The 26,610-nt window shown below is 53.1% G+C and overlaps 1 protein-coding gene across 1 annotated transcript in view; it reads right to left on the bottom strand.

Annotated features, from left to right (window-relative positions):
* Window positions 1–3,385: 3,385 nt before the first annotated feature.
* The window catches only part of Mgat5b (alpha-1,6-mannosylglycoprotein 6-beta-N-acetylglucosaminyltransferase B), a 70,246-nt gene continuing 47,021 nt past the window's right edge, over window positions 3,386–26,610 (bottom strand). The window contains exons 9-18 of the mRNA XM_008828922.2: window positions 22,908–23,039; window positions 21,568–21,701; window positions 17,573–17,703; window positions 16,860–16,865; window positions 13,952–14,107; window positions 12,620–12,766; window positions 12,313–12,429; window positions 6,954–7,028; window positions 5,357–5,613; window positions 3,386–4,960 (exon numbers count right to left, since the gene is read on the bottom strand). Coding sequence (XP_008827144.1) covers window positions 4,762–4,960; window positions 5,357–5,613; window positions 6,954–7,028; window positions 12,313–12,429; window positions 12,620–12,766; window positions 13,952–14,107; window positions 16,860–16,865; window positions 17,573–17,703; window positions 21,568–21,701; window positions 22,908–23,039 — 1,354 coding nt within the window. The 3' untranslated portion in view covers window positions 3,386–4,761. The remainder of the gene's footprint in view (window positions 4,961–5,356; window positions 5,614–6,953; window positions 7,029–12,312; window positions 12,430–12,619; window positions 12,767–13,951; window positions 14,108–16,859; window positions 16,866–17,572; window positions 17,704–21,567; window positions 21,702–22,907; window positions 23,040–26,610) is intronic.

Genomic DNA, 26,610 nt, shown 5'->3' with positions numbered 1-26,610 from the left:
TGGATGTGCCCATGAAGGTATTCCCAGATAGATTTAAGATGGGAGCCCTCAGACAGAGTAAAGCAGAGGGCTGGTCCTTAATCAGCGGAAGGCTTGAACACACAAAGAGCAGACCCTGGGGGCAGAGGGACTCATCCCCAGCTGTGGGGAGCTGGAATATGGGTCTTTATGGACTCGAGTCAAGCAGGCTTCTTGGCTCTCCAACCTGCTGGCTTTGGGACTGAAATGATGTCATTAAACCTATGGTGCTGGCACTGGTGGGTCTCCAGCCTGGCAAGTACAGACTGGGGACTTCTCGACCTCCATGTCATATGCACTGATCTTTATAACACATCTCCGCATGTATATGCACGTATATACATGTCATACATGCATGTGAAATTATAGGCATGTATTATAGATACCTGTGACTATGCATATGTGCACTGATAATATACATTATATATGGGTATGTACATTATTTATGCACACGTGACATGTACATTATATGTACTTGTGTGAACATATATATCATATGTATGTCTGAAAATATACACACTACATTATATGTGCATGTGAATATATATTACATATGAACCATAAATATGTGTATAGATTATATGTGTATTTGTATGTTAAGTGTGCAAATGTATACATTATATAGGTGAATGTGAATATATTATATATATGTATGTAAATACATATATATTATATACATGTATATTATATATGTATATTGTATATACATGAATATGTAATTACACATATGGACACGAGTATACTTTACACATGTGCATGCAAATATATATGTGGTTCAACCAGACAATGGAATACTATTCAGCCTAAAAGGAACTGAGCTATACCGTTCAGCAAAGGACATGGAGAGTCTTAAGTGCACGTGACCTGGTGAAGGCAGCGGGTACATTACTCCAATTGTACAGCAGTCTAGAAGAAGCAAGCCATGCAGACAGTGAGAAAGTTGGGGCTGAGGAGGGAAGGTGGGGTGGGGTGGGGTGCACACTGCCCTGATGAGCCTGTGATGCTAGACACCTGTCATTAAACGCTTAGCAGTGAAGCTGGGTGTGGTGGCACAGACTTTTAATCCCAGCACTCCGGAGGCAGAGGCAGGTGGATCTCTGTGACTTTGAGACCAGCCAGGTCTACTTAGTGAGACTATGTCTCAAAAAAAAAAAATGTGTGTGTGTGTGTGTTTTGCACGTGTGCATGTGTGTGCATTGTGTGCATATGGAGGCTATGGATCAACAGTGGCTGTCTATCTCTGTCACTCTCTACCTTATTCTTTGAGGCAGGGTCTCTCACTGAATCTAGAACTCTCCAGAACGGCTAGACTGGGTGGCCAGTGAGCCCCACAGATCCTGTGGGGAGTACAGGCATGTGCTGTGCCTGACCTTTTATGTGGGAGTTGGGACTCAACTCAGGTCCTCACGTTTATGTGGCAAGCACTTCCCTGACAGCCATCTCCCCAGTCCCAGGTCCCCAAGTCCAGGCTCCTGGAGGGCAACCTTGCTAGCTAGGTTTCTGAGCCTCACCCTGCCTCCTGCTAGATGTGACCATGGCTAATATGTGGCCCTACTTGCTGTTTCTCAACCTCTAAGAGACAGCAGCAGGGTGTTGAGAGAGTCACAGGCCCAGAGGCCCAGGCTCTCCCTGCCACCTCTCTGGACCTTCATCTGGGTCATAGGGACAGAAGGGCCTCTGAAGGCCCACCACCTCCCAAGGCTGAGGCTTTGGTCTCTAAAGCAGCTTTGATAATCTGAGTTTTCTCACCCAGCATGACATCCTAGAAAGCCCCCAAAGGCAGTAGCCACTGTGGCCTGTGAACATAATTAAAAATAAGTGGTTCAGGCTGAGGATGTGGCTTAGTGGAGTGCTTGCCTAGCGTATGTAAAATCCTGCATTCCATCTCCAGAACCAAATAAAACGGTACAACGGCACATGCCTGCAATCCTGGCACTTAGGAAGCAGAGCTATGAGGATAAGAAGTTCAAGGTCATCCTTGGCTACAGAGCAAGTTTTAGGCCAGCCAGGGTTACATGAGATTCTCCCTCTCAATGAGCATATTATATTGTATTGTATTGTATTATATTATAATATTAATTATATTATATTATATATATACATACATATATGTATGTATGTATGGGACTGAAGAGATAACTCAGCAGTAAAGAGCACATAATGCTCTTGCAGAAGACCTGGGTTAGCTTCCCAGGACCCACATCAGGCAGCTCACAACTGCCTGTAAGTCCAGTTCCAGGGACCAGCAAGCATCACTCTAGCCTCCATGGGCATCTGCACACACATGGTACATATAAACTCATATAGGCACACACACATAAATTTAAAAAATAAACCTTAAAATGTGTAAAGCATTACCTTATTAGAAATAGTTGGAAACACCTCCAGTACCCACTTGGTCTACACCAGTGGTTTTCAAAGGTTTTCAGAGCATGGGCCCTGGGAACGTATCAAAGACTCAAGCTCCTCTGGCCACCTCAGACCTGCTGAGCAGACTCAAAGCTAAAGAAGAATGAACTCAGGTGACTGAGGCACACCCCATCTGAGAACTGCTGGCCCAGAGCAGGGCTGGCTCACCTTGGTGCTGTTGAAGGCCCTGGGCCCGCATCCCCAGCTCCACCTACCGGCTGCCCAATAGCCTGCCGCCCCTACCCCCAACTCGGGACATAAACCGCTTCTAGAGGTGCCGGGGAATCAAACGGGCCTTGCTGAGAATCCCTGGCCGAAAGGCGGTCCCTGACTTGGTGTCTTGAGGTATTTGAGATGCATACGAGACCACGACAGGGAACCTGGCTGTTGCCGCTCTGCTGGGTCGTTTGTTCCTCACGGCAGCTTTGAAATGCTTCTGTTATAACACGGTTGACTTTCCTGCTCATGAGCTGTAGGGTCTAGGGTGACTTACTTAACTCTCTGTGTCACTGTGTGCTCAGCTGTGACTTAGGAACAGAAGCCTACGCCCTGGATAGGACCGTTCAGCTCCCAGGGTGACAACTCGGGCACCACATTCCCAGCCCAGTGACTTACACAGTGAGCCTCAAGAAACAACCAGTCAGTCTCTGATGGGCTATCTCAGGCTCTTCTACAGTGGGTTGATGCTGTCTGGCTTCACACTGCCACAGCTAGAGGCCAGCCAAGGTGGGAGGGCATGACTGGGCACCCTAACAGGAGGGGGGGGTCCTGTGGTCACAGAGATGGGGCCTCTACCACTGGACTTCCTTTGCGCAGCGCCTCACTTTGCAGCCCCCAGTGCCGTGTTCAGTCAACACAGGGCAGGGTCCGGAGGCCCAGTCGTCCACCACCACCCATGTCTGGTGAGTCCCGGGGGAGGGGCATCCTAGGAAAAGACTAGAAAAAGCACATTTCCTCTTCAGCATCTCACATCCCAATAAAATATTTATTATTTCAAGAAATAAATCTTTAAAAAACAGAGCAAGAGTGTCTCTATTGCTTTCCCTGGACAGGTCAGATCCTCGGGAACTGGGGCTCCTGCAGCTCTGGTTTCGGCAGCTGCGGGGTCGACCAGGCCAGGGGGCACCTGTGAGTCCCATGGCGGGTCTGGCTCCCTCCTCCAACTGTCCCAAGGGGGCCACTTCCCCGAGGCTGGAGGCAGGTCATACATGAGCAAAGGCAGTGTTCCTGGAGGCCTGGCTGGACTCAGCAGGCTCTGGGGGTGGTAGAGGGGAGGGCATGCCACACAGAGATGGGTACTGGAGTCTGGAAGTGACCTGAGGCTGGGGGAAGCCAGGAGGAGGGGCAAGGGCCTGGCCTGGGTGTTAAGCCGTGTTGGGCTGGTGGGCCCGAGCAGCCAGAACCCACCAAGTGTACAATGGGAAGACCTTTATCCCAGTCTGGCCTGCAAGAGATACTGGGGTGTGTGGAGGGGATGTCAGAGCCTGCAGAGGCGTGTAGGGCCCAAAGGATGCCTTGGTAGGGCTCTGGAGCCTGTTGTCAGAGCTGGAGTGGAAGCTCCCCCTGGTGGGGGGTGACCAAGGCTATGGACTAGAGTCACAGGTTATACCAGAGCAGGTCTCAGAAGAGGACCCAAATGAAGACCTAGAGCAAGCAGGAGATGGGGACAGTCCAACCAGGCCTGGGGATCCCCACATCCCCAGTGGGGGGCCCCAATGTAGGAGATGCAGGAAGTTGGCAGAGGTGAGGAATAGGGAGGGTGGGATAGGAAAAGGGCAGGACCCCTCCCCTAGCTTCCCCTAGCCTCCCTGTCCCGTCCATCCCCAAACAACTCCAGAGGACACCGGTGCTGGATATATGGCTGCCCTCGCAGGAAAAGGCTCTGCAGCTCACAGCAAACATGGCCAAGGCCCGTTTCTTATCCCTCGGTTCCTTGGGTGGACTGGGGAGCAGTGTGGTTTTGGTCCCCAGCCTTGTGAATCAGAAGGCTTGTCCTGGGCCCAAGGCAGGCCAGAGCCATTTCTCCAGCTGGTTCAGACCTCATAAAACAAGAGGCCTCTGTCCACCTGCTCCTAGGCCCATTGGGGCAGGTATATCAACCCATCTACTTGGTCACGCATCCTGTGGTAACCAAGGAGTCCCCTAGGGTGTCGCGGGGTGCTCGGAGCCTTTGTATCCCTCAGCTTTCTCTTTCCACACCTGAACAGGGAAGGAGGCTCCAGCCAGGAGCCACGTGGTGAGCAACGGCTGGGACTCAGAAGATGCTGGTGCTCCCCCTACACGGGGCAAGGCCAGCCTCAGGCGGGCAGGTGCCGGGCAGGGTGCCCTCCATCCTCACAGGCATCCCTGGCACAAGGCCACCTGGCCCTTGCGGAAGTCACGGCAGGGGCAAAGCCGCTGGTACTTGGTGCTGGCACCCGCACAGCTGAAGAGCAGGGGTTCCTTTTGCAGGTAGCACTCCTGGCCAGGCTGGGCGAAGGCAGGGTACAGATGATGCATCTCCCACTCGGTGCTGTCACAGGGCACCTGCAGCCTGCAAAGGTGCCACTGACATCACCACCATTGTTGGGGACAGTGGCTCCCCTGGCCTGGCATGCCCACCCCCTCCGTGGCCTGGAGAAGAGACAGGTCACAGTTCTGAATCCACCTGTCGGAGCCCAGCAAAGGGATGAGCCTGAGGGAGCTGGAGTCTTGGCGACCCAGCAGGGGAGATGTCTGTGACGCAGATGACGCAGATGGAGAAGATGCTCACATGGGCTGGGCAAGGGGCCAAGGGGGTGGAGAGGGCAAGCCTGGGAGGGATATCTCCTTCTGAAATCTTTCTGGCAGATTCCAAAGCATCAAACTGCCAACTCCAGGCAGCTGGGTTGTGGGAGTAGGGAGCCAGGTGAGTGGGCAGATGGGGGCCCAGGCAGGGGCTCACACTCACTTGAAGAAGGCGTCCTGGTTGTTGAGGAAGGGGAAGAAGGAGGGCTCACAGACCAGTCCATGGTCCAGGCAGGCATCAGTACAGGCCCTCCCAGGAGCTGCCAGCCAGGCCTGCAGAGAGTTGGTGGGGGGCCAGGCTCTGGGGACTGAGCTGGCATTCTGGGCCCACTCAAGGTGAGTGGCATTGGGGGCTAAAACAAAGGGACTCTGGGCAGTGTGAGCCGCTGGTGGGGCAGGGCCTGGGCCCACACAGAAGTCCTGTGAGGAAAAGAATGACGTTAGGGAGGAGAACGGGACTCAGGCACCCCAATTCTCCAGTCTGGCACTGTAGTTTCAGTAAGAGCCACTATTGGGCACTTACTGAATGCCAAGCAGCCTCATGCTTTATTTCATCGGCTCTTGGCAGCAGCTCAGGGAATGGATGTTAATCTGCTCCCAGTTCCTATGCGAGGAGTGAAAGCCAAGGTCAGGATGGTGGAGGTGGGATTTGAACCCACACCTGTTTGGGAGACACCCACCCTGAGCCCCTCCGCTTCTCAGGGTTTCTTCTCTGAGGCCCATGACCCCTGCCCAGGGTGGGGATAGGACTCTGGGATGGCCTGTGAGGCCCTCTCCAGGGCAGAGGTCTCAGCATGTGCCTTTTCTGTGAGCTTTAAGGACATCAGCTGGATACCTACTCCAGAGGCAGGGAGTAAGTGGGGAGCCCTAGACTGTGGTCCTCTACCGCTCATTCTGACCCCCAATGAATCCTCCTGTGCCTCAGTCTCTTGTCTGTAGAGTGACAATGTGAACCTCCCACCTCCTCCTTCCCCCCAAGTTCTAATACTCGTGTGGTCAGTAACAGCCACAACAGCTGTCCCCGGGGTCCCAAGTACCGGAGCCCCGCAGTTGGCTTCCTGGTTTCACCCCCATACTTGGAGTCTGACAGAGCAGCAAAGCCCAGACCACCTACAGTCTGGGGAAGCTCAGATCATAGGGTACAGGCAGGTCCCCTGACCCACACTCGCTGGCTTCCTTGGGAGAAACAGCCACCTCGAAAAGCCTGTGTTGCTCTAGCACTGGGGTTGGGGTGGCTGAGCCAGAACAGCCAGGCTTCCCCAAGTTTCACAGGGCAGAGCTTCCCCCCTCCCAAACCCCATCACACTGATTTCTCCTTGGAGACTAGGGTGGGGAGGTGAGCCAAGGGGTTCCTGTCCATCCCACTGGCTCAGTTACCAAAACTATAAATGACTTTTTTTTTTTTTTTTTTTGAGACAGGGATTCCAGCTTGCCTGGAACTGGCTATGTAGACCAGGCTGGCCTCAATTTCACAGAGATCTGCCTGCCTCTGCCTCCCAAATGTGCCACCACACCCCGATGTAAACAACTTTGGAAAAGTGAATATGTAAAGTCTCTATGTTTTCTGGGTCTGTGGTGTAGGGCTGAGGCTATCATCCATGCTTGCTGGACCCTAGTCCCCTGTGGAGTGCAAGGCTTAACGGCTGGCCAGCTACAGCAGTCTGCATAGACCCTGGCACCAGCATGACCCCAACTCTGAATTGATGGGGTTTGGAGTAACAGCCCCAAGTCCCTGGGTCAGAGGACAGAGGGTGACCTACCTGGTGCTGGATGTAGGCATGGATTCGCTCCAGCATCCCTGTACAAGTGTACTCATATGGTAGATAAGGGTCTACCTGTAGGGAGACAGACGGAGGGCCTGGTTGCCAGGGGGTCATACTCCCGCTCAGCTTTGGAGACCAGGCTGGCCCCAGGAGCTGGCCTCCAATCCACCCAGCCCCTCCACTAGCTCAGAGTGCCTGTTCCCAGGTACACCTTCAGGGATACTGGCTCAGTATCCATGCAGTGCAGCCCTCAGGCGCCCCTGTCTCCACATCTCATTCCTCTCTGTTCTGCCCAGGCTCCAAATTTGCTGTACCACACTTCTGTCCACAAAGCCCAGGGCTCCCTCTCCTCTCAAGTACCACCTACCCCTGAGCCATCCTGATCCCACCCTTCCTGGGATGAGGACGGAGGTCCCAGTGACTCCCAGGTCCCTATCTATCCTCCCCTAGTGCAGGCCAGCTCCAGAGTCTCTCCCCTGCAGAGCCACTGAGGGTAGAGATCACAGTTTGTCCACCATGGAGTCCCTGTGGTCTGTCACAGTGCCTGGCACACAGCAGATGTTCAGGAGATGGTCAAGCATGAAGCATCGCCCTCTGTCCATCTCCCACCTAGGACGTGCAGTGTTCACAGAGACACAGGGCAGCTCCCAGTTGGATAGAACAAGACTTTTGCCCCATGTCCTGTCTAGGCCTCCAAGTGTCTAGTAGTCACACAACAACCTAGGCTAGACAGATGGGTGGAATCACTGGGGCACAGGAAGCCAGCACAAAAGCTGGGCATAGGGGACTGGAGAGATTGCTCAGTGGTTAAGAGCACTGATTGCTCTTGCAGAGGACCTGGGTTCAATTCCCAGCACCCACATGGCGGCTAACAACCATCCCTAGCTCCAGTTCCAGGGGATCCAATGCCCCTTTCTGGCCTCTTCAGGCATTTCATACATATGTAGACAAAACACTCATATACATAAAATAATAATAAAAGTGGAAGTGATCTTAAGGAAAGACATCTACTGTTGATCCCAAGTTTCCACATATATGTGCACACACATGCACATGAGCACATACCCCCCCCACACACACAAGATAGCAAAACAGTAACAGAAGTGGCAGGGGTCAGTGGGGGCCTGCTTCCTCCTCCTGGTACTGTGAAGTTCCCGGGGCAGGGGTAGACACATCTGTGTTAAAGAGTCCACAAGGCTGATTAGTGAATTAGAACCTCAATGGTTGTGGAGAGTTGGAATGTTGCAGATCCAGAGTCAAATTATCTTGAGATGTCTTTTATCCTCTCTTCTGCGTCTGACTGAACACCCTTGTGATTATGGCATGAAGGCTTTTAGGATGCATTAGTAACAGACTCCTAGCTTCCACCAACCCAAAAGCTAAGACCATCATCCTACAGATTCTGAGGTCTATAACAAGTTTCCTGGCTTTGCTCCAACCCACTTACCTGATGCTTCCACCAATGTATCTGAAGTATCTTGAGTCATGGTTTTCTTTTTCCTATTACCACAGAAACTTTATGAAACCGTTACCACATTGGAACATATTTGGGGTGACCTGAATTTGTGTTCCTGGGCCATGATCACTTATGTTTGGATCCAGAATAAACCCTTTGAGGTGAGAACTGTGTTTTGTGTTAACGATATTCAACAGCCATCTTTGACTCTCAAACAAGACCCTGCTCCCAGGACTGACTACTGGACATTGTGAATGGGTTTCCTGAGGCAAAGGCCCAGAGGGCCTCCAGAGCCCACATCCAGTCCCTCCATCACTCTGGCTACCAGGGCTGCCTTTCCAGCCTTTTGATCCCCACAATCCTGTCACACCCTGATCTAGTTCCCAAACCAATGAGGTGACCTGCAGCCAGCTACTGCCCCAATACTCAGAACGCAGTGGAGGGAGCCACTGAGTGCTGGTCTTGGGCGTGTCTGGAGATCTCATGGGGTCAAAGTTTCAAACTCAGGCTATATATAACCAACCCAAGGAAGGAGATGTCCCTCCACACATAGCTCCCCTTGTCGAGAGCAACAATATACCTCTCTGTGCTTACAGCCCCTGTCCAATCAAAGGTCCCTGCATGATGGGCATTCCCAGCCAGCTATGTGAACCTTCTGCCGGGCAGCAGTGGCTGGAGATGACTCGGTTAGTCTAATTGCAGACGTCACTGTGTTCAGTCTGACAGTGTGACAAGCGCTGGTCTGGCAGGAACTGGGTGACTTCCAGGATACTCAGAGGCAGCCAGGGTGTCATCCCCTGTTCTCTAACAGGGCATGGCCTCCATCTGGACTATGTGCCCACAGGCTGGGTGGACAGGTGCGTCTTCCCTTCAGGGCACAGCAGCTGCCAGCCTGGGAGACTTTGCTGGTCTGCTGGCCCCTCTTCTCTCCCTCCCTGAGGTCTGAGAGGCCCACACTTGCGAAACGAGCCAAGCCATTTTCTGATGGAGGCTGTATTCCCTGGAGACCCAACCAGCTGTTCCTAAGTCTATTTTCTAAAGCAGGACTGTCAGAATTACCCAGAGTGCCTGTTTAAAATGCAGACTTCAAGCTGCAAAGGTGGACCAAGCACAGATTCTGTGTTGTAAGCGCCGACCCAGGGTTTCTGGGTCTCATGTGGGTTTGAGTACCACCTGACTGACTGGTTTGATTCTTTGAAACAGTCTTACTATGTAGCCCAGAGTGGCCTGGAATGCCCAATCCTCTTTCCTTAGCCTCCTGAGGGAACTGGCCACCAGTCTGAGGTTGAGCTACAGGGGAAGGAAAGAGCCGAACCCTTTGAAGTCCCCTAGAACGCTCTCCTTTTCAATGAGCAGTACCTAAAGGGCTCTGTGCTGGACGACTTCAGGGTCAACGTGACACACCCGGGCTGAGGGAGCCTCAATTGGGGAATTGCCTCTATTGGACTGGCCTGTGGCCATGTCTGAGGGGCATCTTCTTGATGAGTGATGTGGGAGGGCCCAGCCCACTGTGGGTGGTGCCACCCCTGGGCAGGTGGGCCTGTGTTGCATAAGAAAGTAGGCTGAGCAGGGGCCAAGGGAGCAAGCCAGTAAGCAGCGTTCCTCCATGGCCTGTGCTCCAGCTCCTGCTTCCAGGTTCCTGCCCTGAGTTCCTACCTTGGGCTCCCTGATGAACTGCGACCCGGAAGATGTAAGCTGAATAAGCCCTTTCCTCCCCAAGCTGGTAGTGGTCAGAGTGTTTGTCACAGCAATGGAGAACAAACCAGGACAGGCTCCTTCATCCTTTTGTTTGTTTTTGTTCTCTTTGAGACAGGGTCTCCCTGTAGCCCCAGCTGGCCTGGAACTCACAATGTAGACCAGGATGGCCTCAAACACACAGAGATCCGCCTGCCTCTGCCTCCCGAGTGCTGGGCTTAAAGGCGTGTGCCACCACGCCCGGCTGTTATTTTTTTAAATATCTTCTAAAAATTATGTGTACAGGGGCTTGAGAGATGGTTCAGTGAGTAAGAGCACTAGTTACTCTTGCAGAGGATCTAGGTTCAGGTTCCCAGGACCCATATGTTGGCTCATAGCCACCTGTTACTCCAGTTCCAGGGGATCTGATGCCTTCTTCTGGCCTTGAGGCACTGCACACACGTGATGCACTTACAGACATGTAGGCAAAACACTCATACACAAAGTTTCATTTTGGTCTTTTTGAGACAGGGTCTCCCTGCAGCCGCAGCTGGCCTGGAACTCACTGTGTAGACCAAGCTGGCCTTGAACTCACAGAGATCTGCCTGCCTCTGCCTCCCGAGTGCTGGGATTAAAGGCGTGAGCCACCACATCCAACATAAAAAAATTTTAATTTTGTGTATATGTGTCTCTGTGTTGGTGTGTGTACATGAGTGCAACGCCCATGGAGACCAGAAGAGGGTGTCAGATCCCCTGGAACTGGAGTTACAGGTGGTAGGTAAGCCACCTGATGTGGGTGCTGGTGACTGTATTCGGGTCCTTTGCAAGAGCAGTACATGCTGTTAACTGCTGAGCTACTTCTCCAGCCCCTGTTCTTGTTTATTAACTAACTAACAAAATTGAACAGATGCTCATGTTAAAAACAACCACCAAGGGGGGAAAACAGTAAGAAAGAAGTTTCCCTCCCACACTCCCCCTCCCCGAGCATTCACCAGAAGTCCCTGGGGCAGACCACCCGTGCAAGGTTTTCCCGCCTGCTCAGCACACCCACCCACTCCAGTCGTGGGTCAGAACTCTGGGTGCGTCTGTGAGGTATTTCCAGTAATGATGAGTGGGAGGGGGCCTGTCCTGGGTGGCGGCAGCCAATCCTACAGACTGGGCTCATAAGGAATAAAAGAGGGAAGAGGAGAGAGCCCTTAGGCCACGCAGACATTCTCATTGCTTCCTGTCCATCAGGTGAGCTGCTCAACTCCACCAACACTCCCCGTCACAATGGACGGAAGCCTCCAAAACTCTCAACCCAAACAAATCTCTCAGAATGAGGGGTTTTTTTTTGGGGGGGGGGCGGGTGACGGAGATGACTCTGCAGTTAAGAGCTCTTGCTGCTTTTGTAGAGGACCTGAGTTTGGTTCCCAGCACCCACATCAGGCAGCTCACAACTGCCTGTGACTCCAGCTCCAAGGTGATCTGATGCCCTCTTCTGGTCTGAGAGCACCTACATTCACGTGCACATACCCACACAGAGACACACGTGTAAATAAAAAGAATTCATTCTCTTAAAGCAAGTGCTGAGCACACATCATGATTAGAAGCTGCAAAGCTGTCTGCTTCCTGGGTACAGCACCCCCTCACCCTCACCCACCCATGCCCACACCAGCCCTCCCACACTCACTGAACGAGACCCCCATGTTCTACTCTTTACACTGGATAAGCAGCTTCTGGGCCGGCACTGTGGGCACCACTGTTAGATACATGGGCAAAGCCCCAGATGGGCTTTCCGAGCCAGAGCCTGCATGTTAATCAGCTTCTTTGAACAGCTGTATGCAATTACAGTTTCAGATGTGCGTCTCAAAGAGTACAAGCCTACCTACACCTACGGCAGGACTCGGAGAATCTCTACGTGTTCCTCCTGAGAACACTTGGTTAGCACCCAAGCTGTACCTGGAGTGCTTGAGAAGCCTGGTCCTCCAAGGTCCTCGGTATATGATTCCTAATCCACAGCTGCCATGTGGGGGTGTGCACGCTGCTCACTACAGAAAAACACTCTCCCTACACCTACAGGCCGAGTTGGTGAGTGGGGGACCCATGCTTCCCTTCCAGTCTGCATGCCCTGACTCAGGGGTGTGTCGGAGCAAGAGCAGGCTGGACCCCTTTCTAAGCCAGGCCTGAAGGTACCTTCTTCTAACGATAGTGAAGTCCCCCATTGTGACTGGGTCAGAGTCTCACCTGGGTGTTCATGATCGCCTTGATGGCAGCTTCAAACTCCTCTGAGTTGTTGTAGTCAACAGTCCACACGTGAGGTTTGCCGATGAAATTCTCTGCATAGGGGTGCTGGGAGAACACCTGGCCAGGACCAACAGGAGGCTGCTCCCAGCCTGCAGCTGGGCTGGGCTCAGGGAAACCCCCACCCCCCACCCATGTCCCTCTCTCCCTGCACCCCATGGTGCAGTCATGCCCCCATCACTTAGGACAGGTAGGGGGTCCATCTTCCCAGACTCCCAGATCTGGGGCAGGGCAGGGCCCTTCTGCTCACCTCCCTGGAGGTGGGCTTGCCCCGGAAGAACTCGTGGTTGAGGGAGCTGTGGGGCGGGCTGAAACGAGACTGCAAGAAGATGCAGCCATTGGCGATGGCCTCCAGTGGGGCTGGGCCCTCATAGGGGAATCCGAACCCTATAAAGAGCTGGAATGGAAGGCCGGTGAGATAGCTCAGTGGGTAAAGGGGCTTGCCACCAGGTCCAATGACCTGAGTTCAATACCCAGAACCCATGTGTGGGAGAGAACCGACGCCTGTAAGTTGTCCTCTGACCTCCACACCTGTGCCCTAGCACACCCCCTCCCAAATAAATAAATACAGGTTAAAAAAAGAAGTTGGATAGCCAGGCATGGTGGCACAGGCCTTTAATCCTAGCACTCAGGAGGCAGAGGCAGGCAGATCTCTGTGAGTTCAAGGCCAGCCTGGTCTACATAGTGAGTTCCAAGACCACTGGGGCTACAGGGAGACTCTGTTTCAAAAAGACCAAAAATAAATAATTTGGAGAAAAGGGTGACCCAATGGTCAGGGAGGCTGGGCTACCTCAACCTAGGGATTCCAGAAGGTAGAGGCAAGGATAGGGTCAACATTCACAGGAGACTACAGGGGCCATATAGACACCCAGACCATTGTGGGCCTTGGGCAAGTTTTCCCTTTCCTGGGACTCAAGTTTCCCCACTGTGTTTAGGTTTTATAAATGGCTTCTCCTCGCTCTATCAGTCTACAGTACTGGAAGGGGGAAAGAAAGGGCAAACACTCCAACCTAGAGTATTCCGGGTTCACAAAAGACTCCACTTACTCACTAAAACATTCATTCAGTAACTGTGCTACAAGTTCACTGGCTCCAGGAAGAGGCTTAATAAATGATTCTGAGTCTGGGGCTGCTACGTAAGATTGTCCAAGTTGTTCACTGCATGAGGCTCTTCTTGCCTTAATCCCCTGCTCCCAACACATATAACTTCCAAGAGACCCAAAGACAGACCAGGAGAGGGCCGGGATGCCAGCAGGAGACTCTCCCACAGACACAGCCACAGAGTTGAAGTCTAGCTCTGGGGATTACAGAAGCAGCCAGTCAGGGCTAATGACTCTGTAGAGACCCAGCCAGGACTCCCTCAGACTGTCTGACTGTCCCTCGGTGACTCTTACAGGCTAGCTTGCCTTGGGACCCTTGGGGGAGTCATACAGCCCAGCTCCCTTCCGCTGGAGGCCCTGCCTGCCAGGCACCCACGTCTACCAGGGCTCTGGGCAGCAGAGCACATGGAAATGTCAGGCACGGCAGGTGCCCCTCACCCTCGGCTATGGTCTGCAGTGATGGGGCAGGGGCCAGGGACTCACCTTGGCCTTGCGCAGCAGCTGCTGGAACTCTGGCTGTGGCAGGAGGCCGTGGTTCTTCACGAAGGCAGGGACCTCAGGTGGACGCTGGCTCTCATAGTACACAGTACCATGGATCTCCATGTACTTGTTGAGGATGGCCAGGAACTTCTCCTTGCCCTTCAGGAAGAGGAGGAGATGGGGCCTGCATTTATGCTCAGGAGACAGAGCCAGTAGAGGTGCCCCTACTCTGGGGGTCAGGACTGGGGCTCATCTTAGGCTGATCATTAACTTGCTGTGTGGGCTGGACAAGGCCCTTCTCTTTGGTCTTCAGTTTTCTTTGAGTTGCAGGACCTGGACTACACTTGAGGTGTCTGTGTTATTTTGGGCCACAGAACTATTTGCTTTCCGAAGGAGCTCAAAGAGACCCAATAGTTAAATGAATCCATGAACCCCAATGCCCTACTGGCCTGTGGAACTCTCTGGAACTTCATTCACCAGGCACCCCTCCCTCACACATTGACATCTACCAATCCATCTGTCCACCCATCCCCTTGTCCATCCATCCATCCATCCATCCTCCATCCATCCATCATCCATCCACTTAGCCATCCAGCCAATCATCTAACCATATCCTGTCCATCCATCCATCCATCCATCCTCCATCCATCCATCATCCATCCACTTAGCCATCCAGCCAATCATCTAACCATATCCTGTCCATCCATCCATCCATCCATCCATCCATCCATCCATCAATCCACATAACCATCCTACCCATCTGTCCATCCATCTATCCGTTCACCTACCTATTCATCCATCTAGCCACTCATCCAGCAACCCACTCATCCTTCCATCTATCTATCTATCCATCTGTCCATTCACCCATTCATGTCTACTGATCTCCTGTCCATCTATCCATCTTTCCATCCAATCAATCATCTGTCTACCCACATCCTATCTATCCATTCATCTGTCCAGCCATCTATATAACCATCTTTCTACCCATCCATCTGTCCATCTATCCATTCACCCACCTATCCATCTACCCATCCAGCAACTCCGTCTTCTCTCCATCCACTCACCCATCTATCAATCCATTCACCCATTCATCTGTCTACCTACCCCCATGTCCATCCATTCCTCCATTCACTCAGCCATGCATCCCTCCTTCCGTTCAAGAAGGAAGAATGCACAGATGGAAGTTCTGAATTGGAGACCTAGGCCCCTATGGGTGCCTGCACACACATCATACACATACAGACAAGCAGGCACACACACATACATATAAATAAAAGCTAGATGTGGTGGCATACACCTTTAATTTCAGCACTCAGGAAGCAGAGGCAGGCAGTTCTCTGTGAGACTGAGGCCAGCTTGGTCTATCTAGTGAGTTCTAGACCAGTTGGGGTTACAGGGAGACCCTGACTCAAAAAAACAACAAAAATAAAATAAGGCACGCGCACACACACACACACACACACACACACACACACACACACACAGATGGTTATGTACAGTTGTCCTTCAGTATCCACAGGGATTGGTTCCAGGACCCTAGAGAAGATACCAAAATCTACAAAAGCTCTGGTCACTGATATAAAAAAACCTGAAGTGTTTGCCTAAAATCTACTCCATCCCTCAAACCCTCATAGTTCTCTAGTCAAACAGCCCCAAACCCATAGCCCCTGAGGATCCCAGGAAGATGGGCCTGCGTAGCACATGACACCTGGCCAGGATGCCAACTTCTAAACAAGACGTGGTTGGTGAAGGCCCTCCTTTCTCCTCTTCCTCCTTTGCTTCTCCGGGTACCTGGTCCCCTGAGCTCCCCAAGGCATTTGTCCCAGACTACTGTTTTCTTGTTCTATTCATCTGGCTACCTCTGACTCCTTCACAGACACTGGGAGGACATGGTTTCTTTGAGGCGTCTGAATAGGGTTACTCTGGGCTGTCACCAAAGCTGCTGAGCTGTGAAGACAGGACCTCCCCCGCACAGGTGCTTTCTCCCCTCCACCTGTGCCCTGCATCCACATTTCTTGACTTCCTCGGTGGCTTCAGCAAGTTCCACCTCTCTAGCCCCAGATATCCCAGAGGGACCTTAGACCTTCCAAAGTTTCTTCCTGTCGCCCCACAGCCCCTGTCATGCTGAGAAGGCTAGGCACAGTAGGGGTTCAGCAGCCCAGCTCTGGGCTCAGCTAGATGTAGTTGAAATGCCCGCTCTGGGACTCGCTAGGTGTGGGCTACCCCTCTTAGCCTGCTGAGCCCTGGATTCTTTATCTGTGACATGGGCCCAATAGCATGCAGCCCTCATTGTCTGGGGTTGGAGGGAGGCGGAGCAAGGGAGAAGACACCCCTGATATAAACTATGAACAATTCAGAAAAAGATGTGCTATGTGGTTCGTCTACCTGCGCCAGGAGAAAGGGGCCCTCGGAGAACCCAGGCAACACCTGGACTTCAGTTTTTGTTTTTTTGAGACAAGGTCTCATATAGCCCAGGTGGACCTTGAATTCAGGATGACCTTGAACTTTTGATCCACCCGCCTCCACCAACCAAGTCCTGGGATTATAGGCATGTACTACTATTCCCAGTTTATGTGGTGCTGGGAATTGAACCCCCAGCTCCGTGCACGCTAGGCAAGCACTCTACCAACTGAGCCACATCCCCAACCCATCCATACCATCTGCCTTGTGTCTGTCCTCTGTCCCTCCTACCCTTAGGAGCTGTTCTGTGGCTGTGCCCCTCCCCTCACAGAGGGACCCAGGGAAGACAGCTCCTTGGCCCTCACTGTCCTCACCCTCCTGCCCCCTCCTCCCCACCCTGGAGCATCAAGGGGAACAAAAGACTCACAGTCAGGGCATGTCCCTAGGGAGACCCCACAAGACAGCCACTGCTGGAGACAGAGGCAAAGCATGCATACTGAGGTTTCCCTACCTGGAGCTGCCTCATCGCCAGGGAGCACAGGGAACAGAGGAGAGAGAGGTTAGTGGTCGGAAGCAGGCATTGCCCCTTGGAAACTTCCCTCAGGGTAGAGGGGACCTGAGCTGGAAGATGGAGTCCTAATTTCTAAACCCCTCTTGCCTCTCATCCCGCCTAGTCCCATTCTAGCCTAAGCCACCCTTGCGGGGTTTACATCACTCATCCATCGGTTCCTGTAAGCGGGGGTGAGGGTGTCATCAAAACAGTCATCTAGGTTACTGTGAACAGTCCAGGGGTGGAGGGGGACTGCTGGCAACTTTGGGGAGTGGGGGGCTAGTCCCAAACTTTTAACAGACATTCCATCCACTACAGACTGCAAAGGTGTGGGCTTGGTAGATAAGGGCTGGGCATGGCCTGTATTTGTATGGACGGGGCCTTCACGGTGGTAGGTGTGGCCCACAAGATGACCTGGTGTAATGGGCGTGGCCAAGCACTGGCATGGGTGTGACCTGTGTGGGTGGCCTGGTGGGTGTAGCCAATGCTGGCATGGGTGTGGTCTGTACTTGAACAGGTGTGACATGTGCAGTGGGTGTGGCCTGCATTTGGATGGATGAGGCAGCACAGTGAACACACAGCCCTCATAGCACCCTTGACAGGCGTGGGCTGCAGTGGTCACAACCTGTGCTGGAACTTGAAAGAGTCAGGCTGGTAGGCTAGCCTGGGCTCACCTTCCAGATGCTGGCCTCCTTGCCATACACCACCGCCATGTTGCTGGCCTTGCCACCTTTGATGAGCTGCTTTTCCGTCTCATTGAGCTCCTCAGACACAAAGCCCATGAAGGAGTTGTCCGGGGTGTGAGCTGCAGCCCACGGCAGTGGAGGGAAAAGGTTACCAAACATCCAAGCAGTACCCCTTGTCCTCCTGAAGTTGCCTCTCCCAAGTGTTCCATTGAGCAGGTATGGGCAGCACCCATCAGTGGCCTGGCCTGGTCTCATCCTGCTTGGAGAGCTTGGAGCAAGAGACGTAAGGGACCACCCACCTTTTCAACTTGCTTTCAGAAGAAGGAACTGAGGCCCAGGTATGGCTCCCTCTCTGATCACTCCCTTCTAATGGGTGGCTGCACCCAGACCCGACCGTTTCTCCCAAACCACGTGCATCCCTGCAGGCTGATCTCCTCCCCTGGTTCATATTTCCCTGGGGCACAGTGGCTGTTACCCTGTTCCCAGAGTCCTCTTGGCCAAATCTTTTCTCCAGAACAATCCTTTCTGTCCTAGGTCCCATGAGGTCCCTAGTCCTGCCCAAGACCCCACAGCCAAGGTCCCTCCCACAATCTCCAGGCTCTGCACACCTCCCTTAGAGAGGCTTCTTACCCCCATCCCATCCCACATCTGGGGCCCCCCCTCTCTGCAGACAGGTCTGTCCTGACCCCAGCTGCTCACAGTCCCCTCCCCTGTTCTATTTTCGTCCCAACACTCTTGACACAAGTTTCATTATACACTTCTTCAGATATTCTTTCCAGAATAAAAGCGCGAGGTGGGCAGCAGGGTTTGCTCACTTCCGTGTCCTGTCCAGAAGCTGCAGAAACCACCATCTTCCCTGCCACACTCTGAGTCTTGTTTTCCGCTTCCTTCTGCCTGGATCCCCCTCCTCCCTTTCCTGGGTGATAGACCCCTACAGGCCCCCAGAGACTCACTCACCTGTCCCCCTCCTCCCAGAGGCTTCTCTGGGGTCCAGGACCCTTCCTTGGGGCCCCTCTGCTGTGGTCTCTGCACAGAATGTAGGGATCTCCCCTAGCAAACAGCTGAGGGCAGAATCTCAGTCTCTTGCTTCCTTTCCACAGAGCCTGATCAGCTCTGCAGCACTCCACACAAGATCCCCCTCCCTTTGCACTAGGACCTGGAGTCAAGTGCTTCCAGAACCTAGTCCAGCTACCCTACCTTCCTATGTGGAACAGGCACTGAGTGCGGGCTGCAAGCACAGCATGCTTAGTTTCCCAGGACACCCAAATTCCTGCCACTGGGCTCCTGCCCCTCAGGAAGCCCCGTGGGACATCCCAATCCACATCTGGTGCATCCTAGGCTGGCTTCCAATGTAACCCAGGGTGACCCTGAACTTCAGATCCTCTTGCCTCCGTCCATCTCCCAACTACTAGGATTACGGGTATGAGCCACCATGCCCTGCTTGTGCAGTGCTGGGGATGAACCCAGGGCCTCGTGCATGCTACCAGCTGAGCCACACCTCAGGCTTCTCATCACAGAGCCTGGGGTGCTCACAGCCCTTGGCTGGCTACAAAACAGACCAAGCCCCCCTTTGGGTGAGACAGGGCCCTGCCCCAAGGCCCAGAGGTCTCTCTATGGGTAGTCAGGACAGAGACCAGCTCTGCTGTCCCCTAGGGTCTCCTCAACTAGAAGCACCCCCAAAGTAGACTCGCCCAGATGGACAGATGCCTGCTGGCTGCCTCCCTCTCCTCTTCCTCCTCCGCCCCTGGCTGGCTGTCTCTTCTGGCTACTGCCACAGCTGAAGGGCCATCAGAACTGCCCTGCACTCCACCAACTCCCCCGGAAGGGACAGATTTAGAGCACAATTAGCTTAAACCAGTCAGTGTGAGTAGACGGGAGCATGGCGATCCATTAAAAGATAACAAGGGTGATTAAGCAAAGAGCTCAGAGTGGTGAGGGTTAAGCCAGGAGAGGGAAAGCTAAAGCTAGCTAGCCTGGGCTGCAGGAGACCCTGTCCCAAAATACCAAAAAGGAAAGCAATTATAATGTGGGAAGGCAATACATTGTACCTAAAATAGGAAACGAGGGGTCAGGGTGAATGAGGAGAAAACAGAAGAAACATTTGACTTGGGGTTCAGGAGGATGTGAGAGAGCCTGCCAGGTCTGTAACTCCACATCCAGGGGCCCAGCCCCTGGATTTGCTCATGCAGTTTCTTTTTAAAAAATATTTTATCACATTTTTCTATTTATCATCTGTTTATGTGTGTATGTACACACATGTGCATATAATAAAAATATTTTATTACATTTTTCTATTTATTGTGTGTATATGTGTGTATGTATGTATGGACATGTGTGTGCATGTGTGCCAGGGTGCGTGGAGGTCAGAGGACAATTTGTGGGAATCAGTTTTCTCTTCCCACCACATGGATTCCAGGGATTGAACTCAGGTCGTCAGGCTTGGTGGCAAGCTCCTTCACCCGCTGAGCCATCTCGCAGAAGCTGCCCTGCCCCCCACACACCTACTTCCACCCCTTGGCCCATGTGAAGTCAATCATACACTATACCTGCAAAGCTTTTTCTCTTGAGCCAGACAAGATGGCACATGCGTGTCTGAGACAGGAAGATCATGAGTTCAAGGCCTGTGCTACACAGTAAGTTCAAGGCCAGCCTAGGTTTTATATCGAGAGACTTTGTCTCAAGAAAGACTTCTCCATGACAGTCTACATCTGAAGATCTCATAAGTCTCAAGAGCTCTCAGGGACCTCACTGCTCTGCTCCTCGATCCCCCCAGCCACGCATCGCCCTCAGATTTGAGTTTTTGCCCACAACTCCAGCTCTACCTCTTCCTCCTTCTCACCTGCAGCCCCGACTTTATATCTTTTCCTTCCAGACCTCACTCTCTGTGACTCACTATTCTCAAGCCACACTTGTCTTCTGAGCCTGATGAAACTTTCAAATGGACTCCAGTAAAGGGTGGCCCCCCCACAGAGCTGTGTGTCCCCAGGCAGGTCATTCTACCTCTCAGAGGCCTCAGTTTCCTTATCTGGACTCTAAGAGCTCAGGGAATTGCCCACACTTCTGCAATCCTCATTGGCCAGTCCTCATTGACTCTGAAATCCCCTCCCTCCCCACCCTGCCCCCAGCTGTTCTAAGCTGCTTGGCTGTATGACACCTTGAATAAAGATCATGTCCTCTGCGAGTCCCTGGGAACTTTGTGCAGAACCCACTTTGTTCTTCATTTAGACACAGCCCTAAGGTAGAAGCTCCTCTGGCTTTTCTGGCCCAGAACCTTTGCAATGCTACAAATTAGATGCTCAGGCTGCTGCTGCTGGCAGCGGAGGGCTACAACAATTAAAAGTGACGGCCGAGGGGCAGGCAGGGTAGCTCAGGGGTTGGGGAGGTGCCACCAAACCTGAAGACCTGCGTTCCATCCCTGGCACTCACATGGTGGAAGGAGAAAACACTTCTATAAGCCGTTCTCTGACCTCCACATGTGCACGTTTGTGCTTCCCCGTATATACAGTTAAATAAATGAATGTCGTTAAAAAAATTTAAGTGATGACCGAAAAACTACGCACTCCTGAAATCCCAGCACTTGGGAGAGGCAGGAGGAGTTCAAGGCCAACCTTAGCTACATATTGAGACCCTGTCTAAAAAATTTAAAAAGAGGCAGTATGTTGGAGCCTAACTAAGCTCTCATGTTTCCAGAACCTGCTGGTCTTCCACATCCATGTTTCCCATCTCTGTTCCCTCTGTGTAGAAAGGCCCCCTCCTTGCCCCACGCCTACCCAGTTTCTCTGATAGGTTCTGGAAGCTTCTGGAAGGCCACAGGAGACCACCCCACCTCAGAGCTCCTGGTCTGTGATTCCTGCTTCTCCTGACCCACGGGGCGGGGGGCGGGGGGGAGTACCTGACAAGTCCACCCTATTGGCAAGGGAGGAAGCCCTGTAGGCACCTGGCCCCCCATGCACATGAAAGTCCCTCTCTCCCCTGCAACTCACGGAACATGGTCATGAACTGCATGGGGTTGAGGTTCCAGTAACCCCAGTTGGTCCGGTAGCCGTGCAGCGTAGCATACTCCTCATGGTTGTAAGCAGGTTCCGTCCCAAAGGTGTCAATGACTCGGATTCGGCATCTGTTCCCAACCCCCCCAGGGAAGCAGGACTGAGGTCACATCTTTCTGGGTGGCCCTGGGCTGGGGGTGACCCTGCCATGGTGCTGTGGTCGGACACAGCTTTGTTGTGTGACCACAGCAAGTGTCTCACCCTATGTCAGCTTCCCCAACAGCTGCCTCAGGGGCTGCTTAGTCACCCTTGACATCTGGCCCCTGGTTGGTATTCAGAAAGGAACCCATCACCTTCCCTAGGAAGCCTAGGAAGAGAGGTGCTATCTGAAGGGGAGAGGATGGCCATTCACTGGCAAGGGTCATTTGTAGGCTGTACTTTATAATCCACAGACAGGGGACCTGGGAACCTAGACTTGGGGAAGGTGTTAGGAAGGCTCCTCCCAGGATGGACAGAGGTTCTGACTACCACCCTCCTCCACCATAACCCCTGCTCCCCACCCCTCAAGTCTTCTAGTCCAAAGCCCAGAGCCCCTGTAGAATCAGCCAACCTGGAGACAGATCCCCCCTGAGACTATGGCTCCAGAACCCCCGTCCTGGCCCCTAAGTGGTTCCTGAGGAGCCACGCTGACATTCAGACACCCCCACACGAAGCTGCCAGGCCCCAGCATTCTTCCGGGTGACCCAGAATCTTGCAGAGTGCTGAGGTCTGCAGGATTCCTATTCCCTGGGAGAAGGGGTAAGGCGGGTGACCGGGCAGCACACAGACAGCAAGCATTAATAATAAAAGCAATAACACCGCCCGTCACCTTTCCCTAATAAAAAATCACACGGGGTAGTCGATGGCACTGGAGCACAGGAATAAATAGCAGGGCTCTAGTACTAAATGAAACTCACTGCTGCTGCCTGAAGCCTGTCTGGCTTAGATCCAGGGGTTGCTGAGGAAGGGGTGCTGGGTCAACGCCCCTACCCCGGGTCTCCACGGTAGAGACCCCAGCACTGGGATGCTGTTCACCTCTTCCCCACCCGCTTTGTCCCCTGTGATCCCTCAGCTCCTTCATCCAGATCACCTCCAATTCCACCAGGCCCCAGCCTCTCTCTACCTGGCAGGGGCAAGCGGCTCTCCAGTGGGCTCTTAATTATCCGGTTGAGATGGAAAAGGAAGTTAGGGGCAGGAAGAAGGGGGGATGATGCAGTCCTCCACCCTGGCAGGAGGGCAGGCCCGGGGAGGAGCTCTCTGTGTCCCTGCAGAGGTCCCCACGTCCCCTGACCTCTCACCGGTACTTCTTGAAGGACAGCCCCATGTGCTGCTTCATCTGCTGCAGGCCATGGTAGTCCGTGTAGATGAGGTCAAAAGGCAGAGGCATGGTGAGCGGACAGTTCCCCCGGCCTGGCGGCACCCCTAAGTTACTGAGAGAAAAGTCTGTCAGAGTCTGAGCCCCAAGAAACCCACCTTCCAGCCAACCCTGGGCCCACCCGGTTCCCACAGCCCAGGGTGAAAGGGGATGAGAGGCTACCCAAGAGAAGCGAGCTGAGTGCAGGCTTGGAGAAAGAGCCAAAGGGATGGCCCGGACACTTGTGTAGGCTTTTCCCCGCGCATGGGAACCACCCCCCGCCCCCGGCCCGGGACAGGAACTACAATCCATCCAGGTAGCTCTGCCAAGCCGAGCACCTGGCCTGGCTACTGGCCAGGAGCTGTAGAGCTTTGTCTGCCCAGAGAGCAAACCTGGCTTTCACAAAGCATGATAAACATGAGCTTAAATCCTCCGCATCTCTTTCCTGTTCATTCAGAACTAAGGGTCCGGAATGTCATGTTTGACCCAGCTCCTGCAGGGGCCCCTGGGGACCTCCTCCCAACTTCGGTCACAGCTCTGAGTCCCCTGGGCTGGGCAGCCTCCTCCCTGCCACGTCACATAGACACAGGCTTTCATCTAGTGACCCAGATGCTAGGGCTGAGCCAGATGGGGCCGGTGACCCTCTGCTGCCTGGCAGGAGCCTGGCAGGAGCCAAGACAGTCATCTTGTCTCTTTGGAGCCTGAAGGACATGGCCACAGCCTTGTGGCTTCCTCTAGGATCACCATCAGCTCACTGGACTCCCTAAAGGGCTCCATACCTGGTCACAGTCACCCCAGCTGCCAATTTCAGCTGCCTTTAACCTCCAACTATCTGTCCATAAAACCATCACTTCCCACTGGGGCCCTTGTAAAGCTGAGTGGGAAATCCCGGTTTCTCCACTGTAGACCAGACTCTAGAACTCAGTAAGTCTGTATGGAACCCCTGTAACACTGGAGAGTGGGCCACTGCTGCCCACAGTTCCCTCCACCTTCTCCTTAGACTGGGCTGGAAGAGAAAACTCAGGGCTGAAATAATGCAGAACCTGGCCATATAGCTGCTTGGCACATATGTCCTCCCCATCAGGTCCCCCTATTTAACACACATTCCTCAGGGCATAGTGGATACCAGCTCCAACCCCTGTGCCCTGGGAGACTGGTACTCCCTTGAGTGTGAAGGCCACCAGGAAGAGTGTGTGGCCTGGGGAGGGACAGGGGATCTGAGCAGACAAGGCAGCCATCTGATCCAGCCACTCAGGGCTTATCTGACACCGAGAGCCAGGAGGACCCTGAACAGGCCAAGGATGCTAAAGCCCTCCTCTTCCTCTCTCAGCTCCTGGGGGTACAAAGCAACCCCCTTAGCGGGCTAGCTGCTCCCGCCTCTGTCTCAGCCAGGCCCTTTATTGCCTGCTGGGATATTGCCTCCTATGGATTGTACCTCAAATGTCTGTGTGCTGAAGGAGGTCCCAAGGCCTCCTGGGAGCCCCTCCAGGGATCACTCCATGAGCATCTTTGGGCGAGGGAGGTGATGGGTTCTGACAAGGACACAGATTCATAAACAACACGGACCATAACTGATCCATTGCCTGGGTCACGTCTCGGGCTCTCTGAAATAATTCAAGCCGGGTGGAAAAGTACCCACCAGGAACGCACTGTACTGATTTTGCGCATGCTCAGCCCATCACTGGCTGGGGGAGGAGCTAGTGCAGTGTCCTCTGGGCTCACCCTCCACAGTGGCATCTTTTCTGGGATGTGGATGGCACCTGCCCATGGGACTATAGGAAGACACTGGGGTTGGGGGTTGCTGATGGGAATGGAGGCCTCAGGGGTGGGCCTGTACCTGAAAAGCAGGATGACAGGAAGGGTGGAGCCAGCACACCTGCCGTGCTAAGTTGCCCTCAGTAAAGTTCCCCCACCAACACCAGAAGCTGTGCTACTAAATGTGGTACCAGGAAAGCAAAACCCTAATGACCTCATTTATTCTAATGTATAACCTTAAATGTGGCCATGACCCCTGCCTCCTCCCTCCACCCTCCGGGGTGCCCCTTTCCCACAAAAGCCACACACAGCAGTATTGGAACCGGAACTGGGCTTCTGAGGCAAGGATGCCTCCGGAGCCCAGCCAGCGACGGGGAATGAACAGAGAGTCCAGGCGGCTGCGCTGTGGAAGCAGCTCTTCCAGCTGGAAACCTCATGAAATATTTGGTGGTGGTTTTGTGTATTTTGAGTATTCCTCTGCTCTGCAGGGCGCCCCTGCTGTGCCTTCTCTCACCCCTCCCCCACCAAAAAAACCTCCTGGAGTAAAGTCAATGATCCAGAAAAGAGCTTTGCTGTTACCCAGGGCTCCAGAAGCGCCTTGTAGGAGGGAGGGAGGTGCCCCTCCTTCTTGGCTCCCCACCACAGACCAAAAGAACAGGGACCATTCGTCAGTCCCTTCCCTTGCAGATATAAGGAAGGGAGTAGCCACCTGCCAGCAACCTAGGTCTGGTAAAATGAAGACAGCTCTGAAAATATGAACCACAGGTGGGTCTGGGTACTGACACCTACACTGTGAAATCACAGGTCTCCCCACATTTTTCTGGAAGCTTCCAAATGACATGTGTCACTCTATCCCAAGACTTCCTCTCACTTACCACATCTGTGACCCCAGCCTCAGACACCTGAGCCCTGGAGGCCAGGTAGGTGGGACCGAGCTTGTGCTTGCTCTGTCCAGGAAGAACTCCAATGTGACATTCCCAGGCAGGGACACTGTCCTTGGCAACTTCTTCATGGATACATTTTGTTTTTAATTTTGAAAAATATTTTATTATTTTTAATTTTTGTGTATGACTATATTGCCTGCATGTAAGTGCATCCGTGTCGTGCAATGCCCACGGAGGTCAGAAGAGGGCATTGACCCCTGGAACTGGAGTTACAGATGGTTGTTAGCTGCCATGTGGGTTCTGGGAATTGAACCCAGGTCCTCCACAAGAGCAGTGCTCTTAACCACTAGGCCATCTCTCCAGCCCCATGGATGCATGTTGAACACAGGCAGTGTGCTAAAGTGATTTCAGTGTGTGTGTGTACAGTATGTGTACTTGTTAGTGTGGGTGTGCTCATGTACACACATACACAGGAGGCCAGAGGCTGATGTTGGGTAACTTTCCTTGATCTCTTTCCACCTTTACTTTTTGTGTATCTATATGTTTAGTATACATGTATGTGTTTGTTTGAATGTGTGTGGTGCACACGGATGCTGGCGTGTGAGCATACCTGTTGTTGCTTAGCACCGTCTTCTGACTGGCATGCTATGGACAGACGCCTTCTTCCTAAGCTTCGTCGTACCTGCTTGCTTAAGATCATCACAAAACTTGCTGCCATGTTTCCCAACCAACCAGTTGGCCCTAGTTGTGCGGAGGGGAGGGACTAAAGGCACAGAAGCGGAGGAAGCCACTGGGAGTCCCTCTTGCCATTTTGTGCGGCTGCTGGGCAGTCACAGTCCATGCCTGGATGGGACTTTCTGGTGCTGCCTTAGAAGGGGAGCACCCACACTCCAGTAAGTAACCACCCACTGCGCTGTGAGCCCAAATCAACTCTCTGGTTTCCCAGACTGCACTTCAGAGAGATTAGGCCTTGGTTTGTTGTAGGGACAGAGGGAGGCATCTGCATCT

The sequence above is a fragment of the Nannospalax galili genome, unplaced genomic scaffold (assembly GCF_000622305.1).
Source record: "Nannospalax galili isolate Female #2095 unplaced genomic scaffold, S.galili_v1.0 scaffold1314, whole genome shotgun sequence".
Taxonomy (NCBI): Eukaryota; Metazoa; Chordata; class Mammalia; order Rodentia; family Spalacidae; genus Nannospalax; species Nannospalax galili.
The sequence above is the reverse complement of the archived record's forward strand: the minus strand, read 5'-3'. Positions and strand labels throughout refer to the sequence as shown.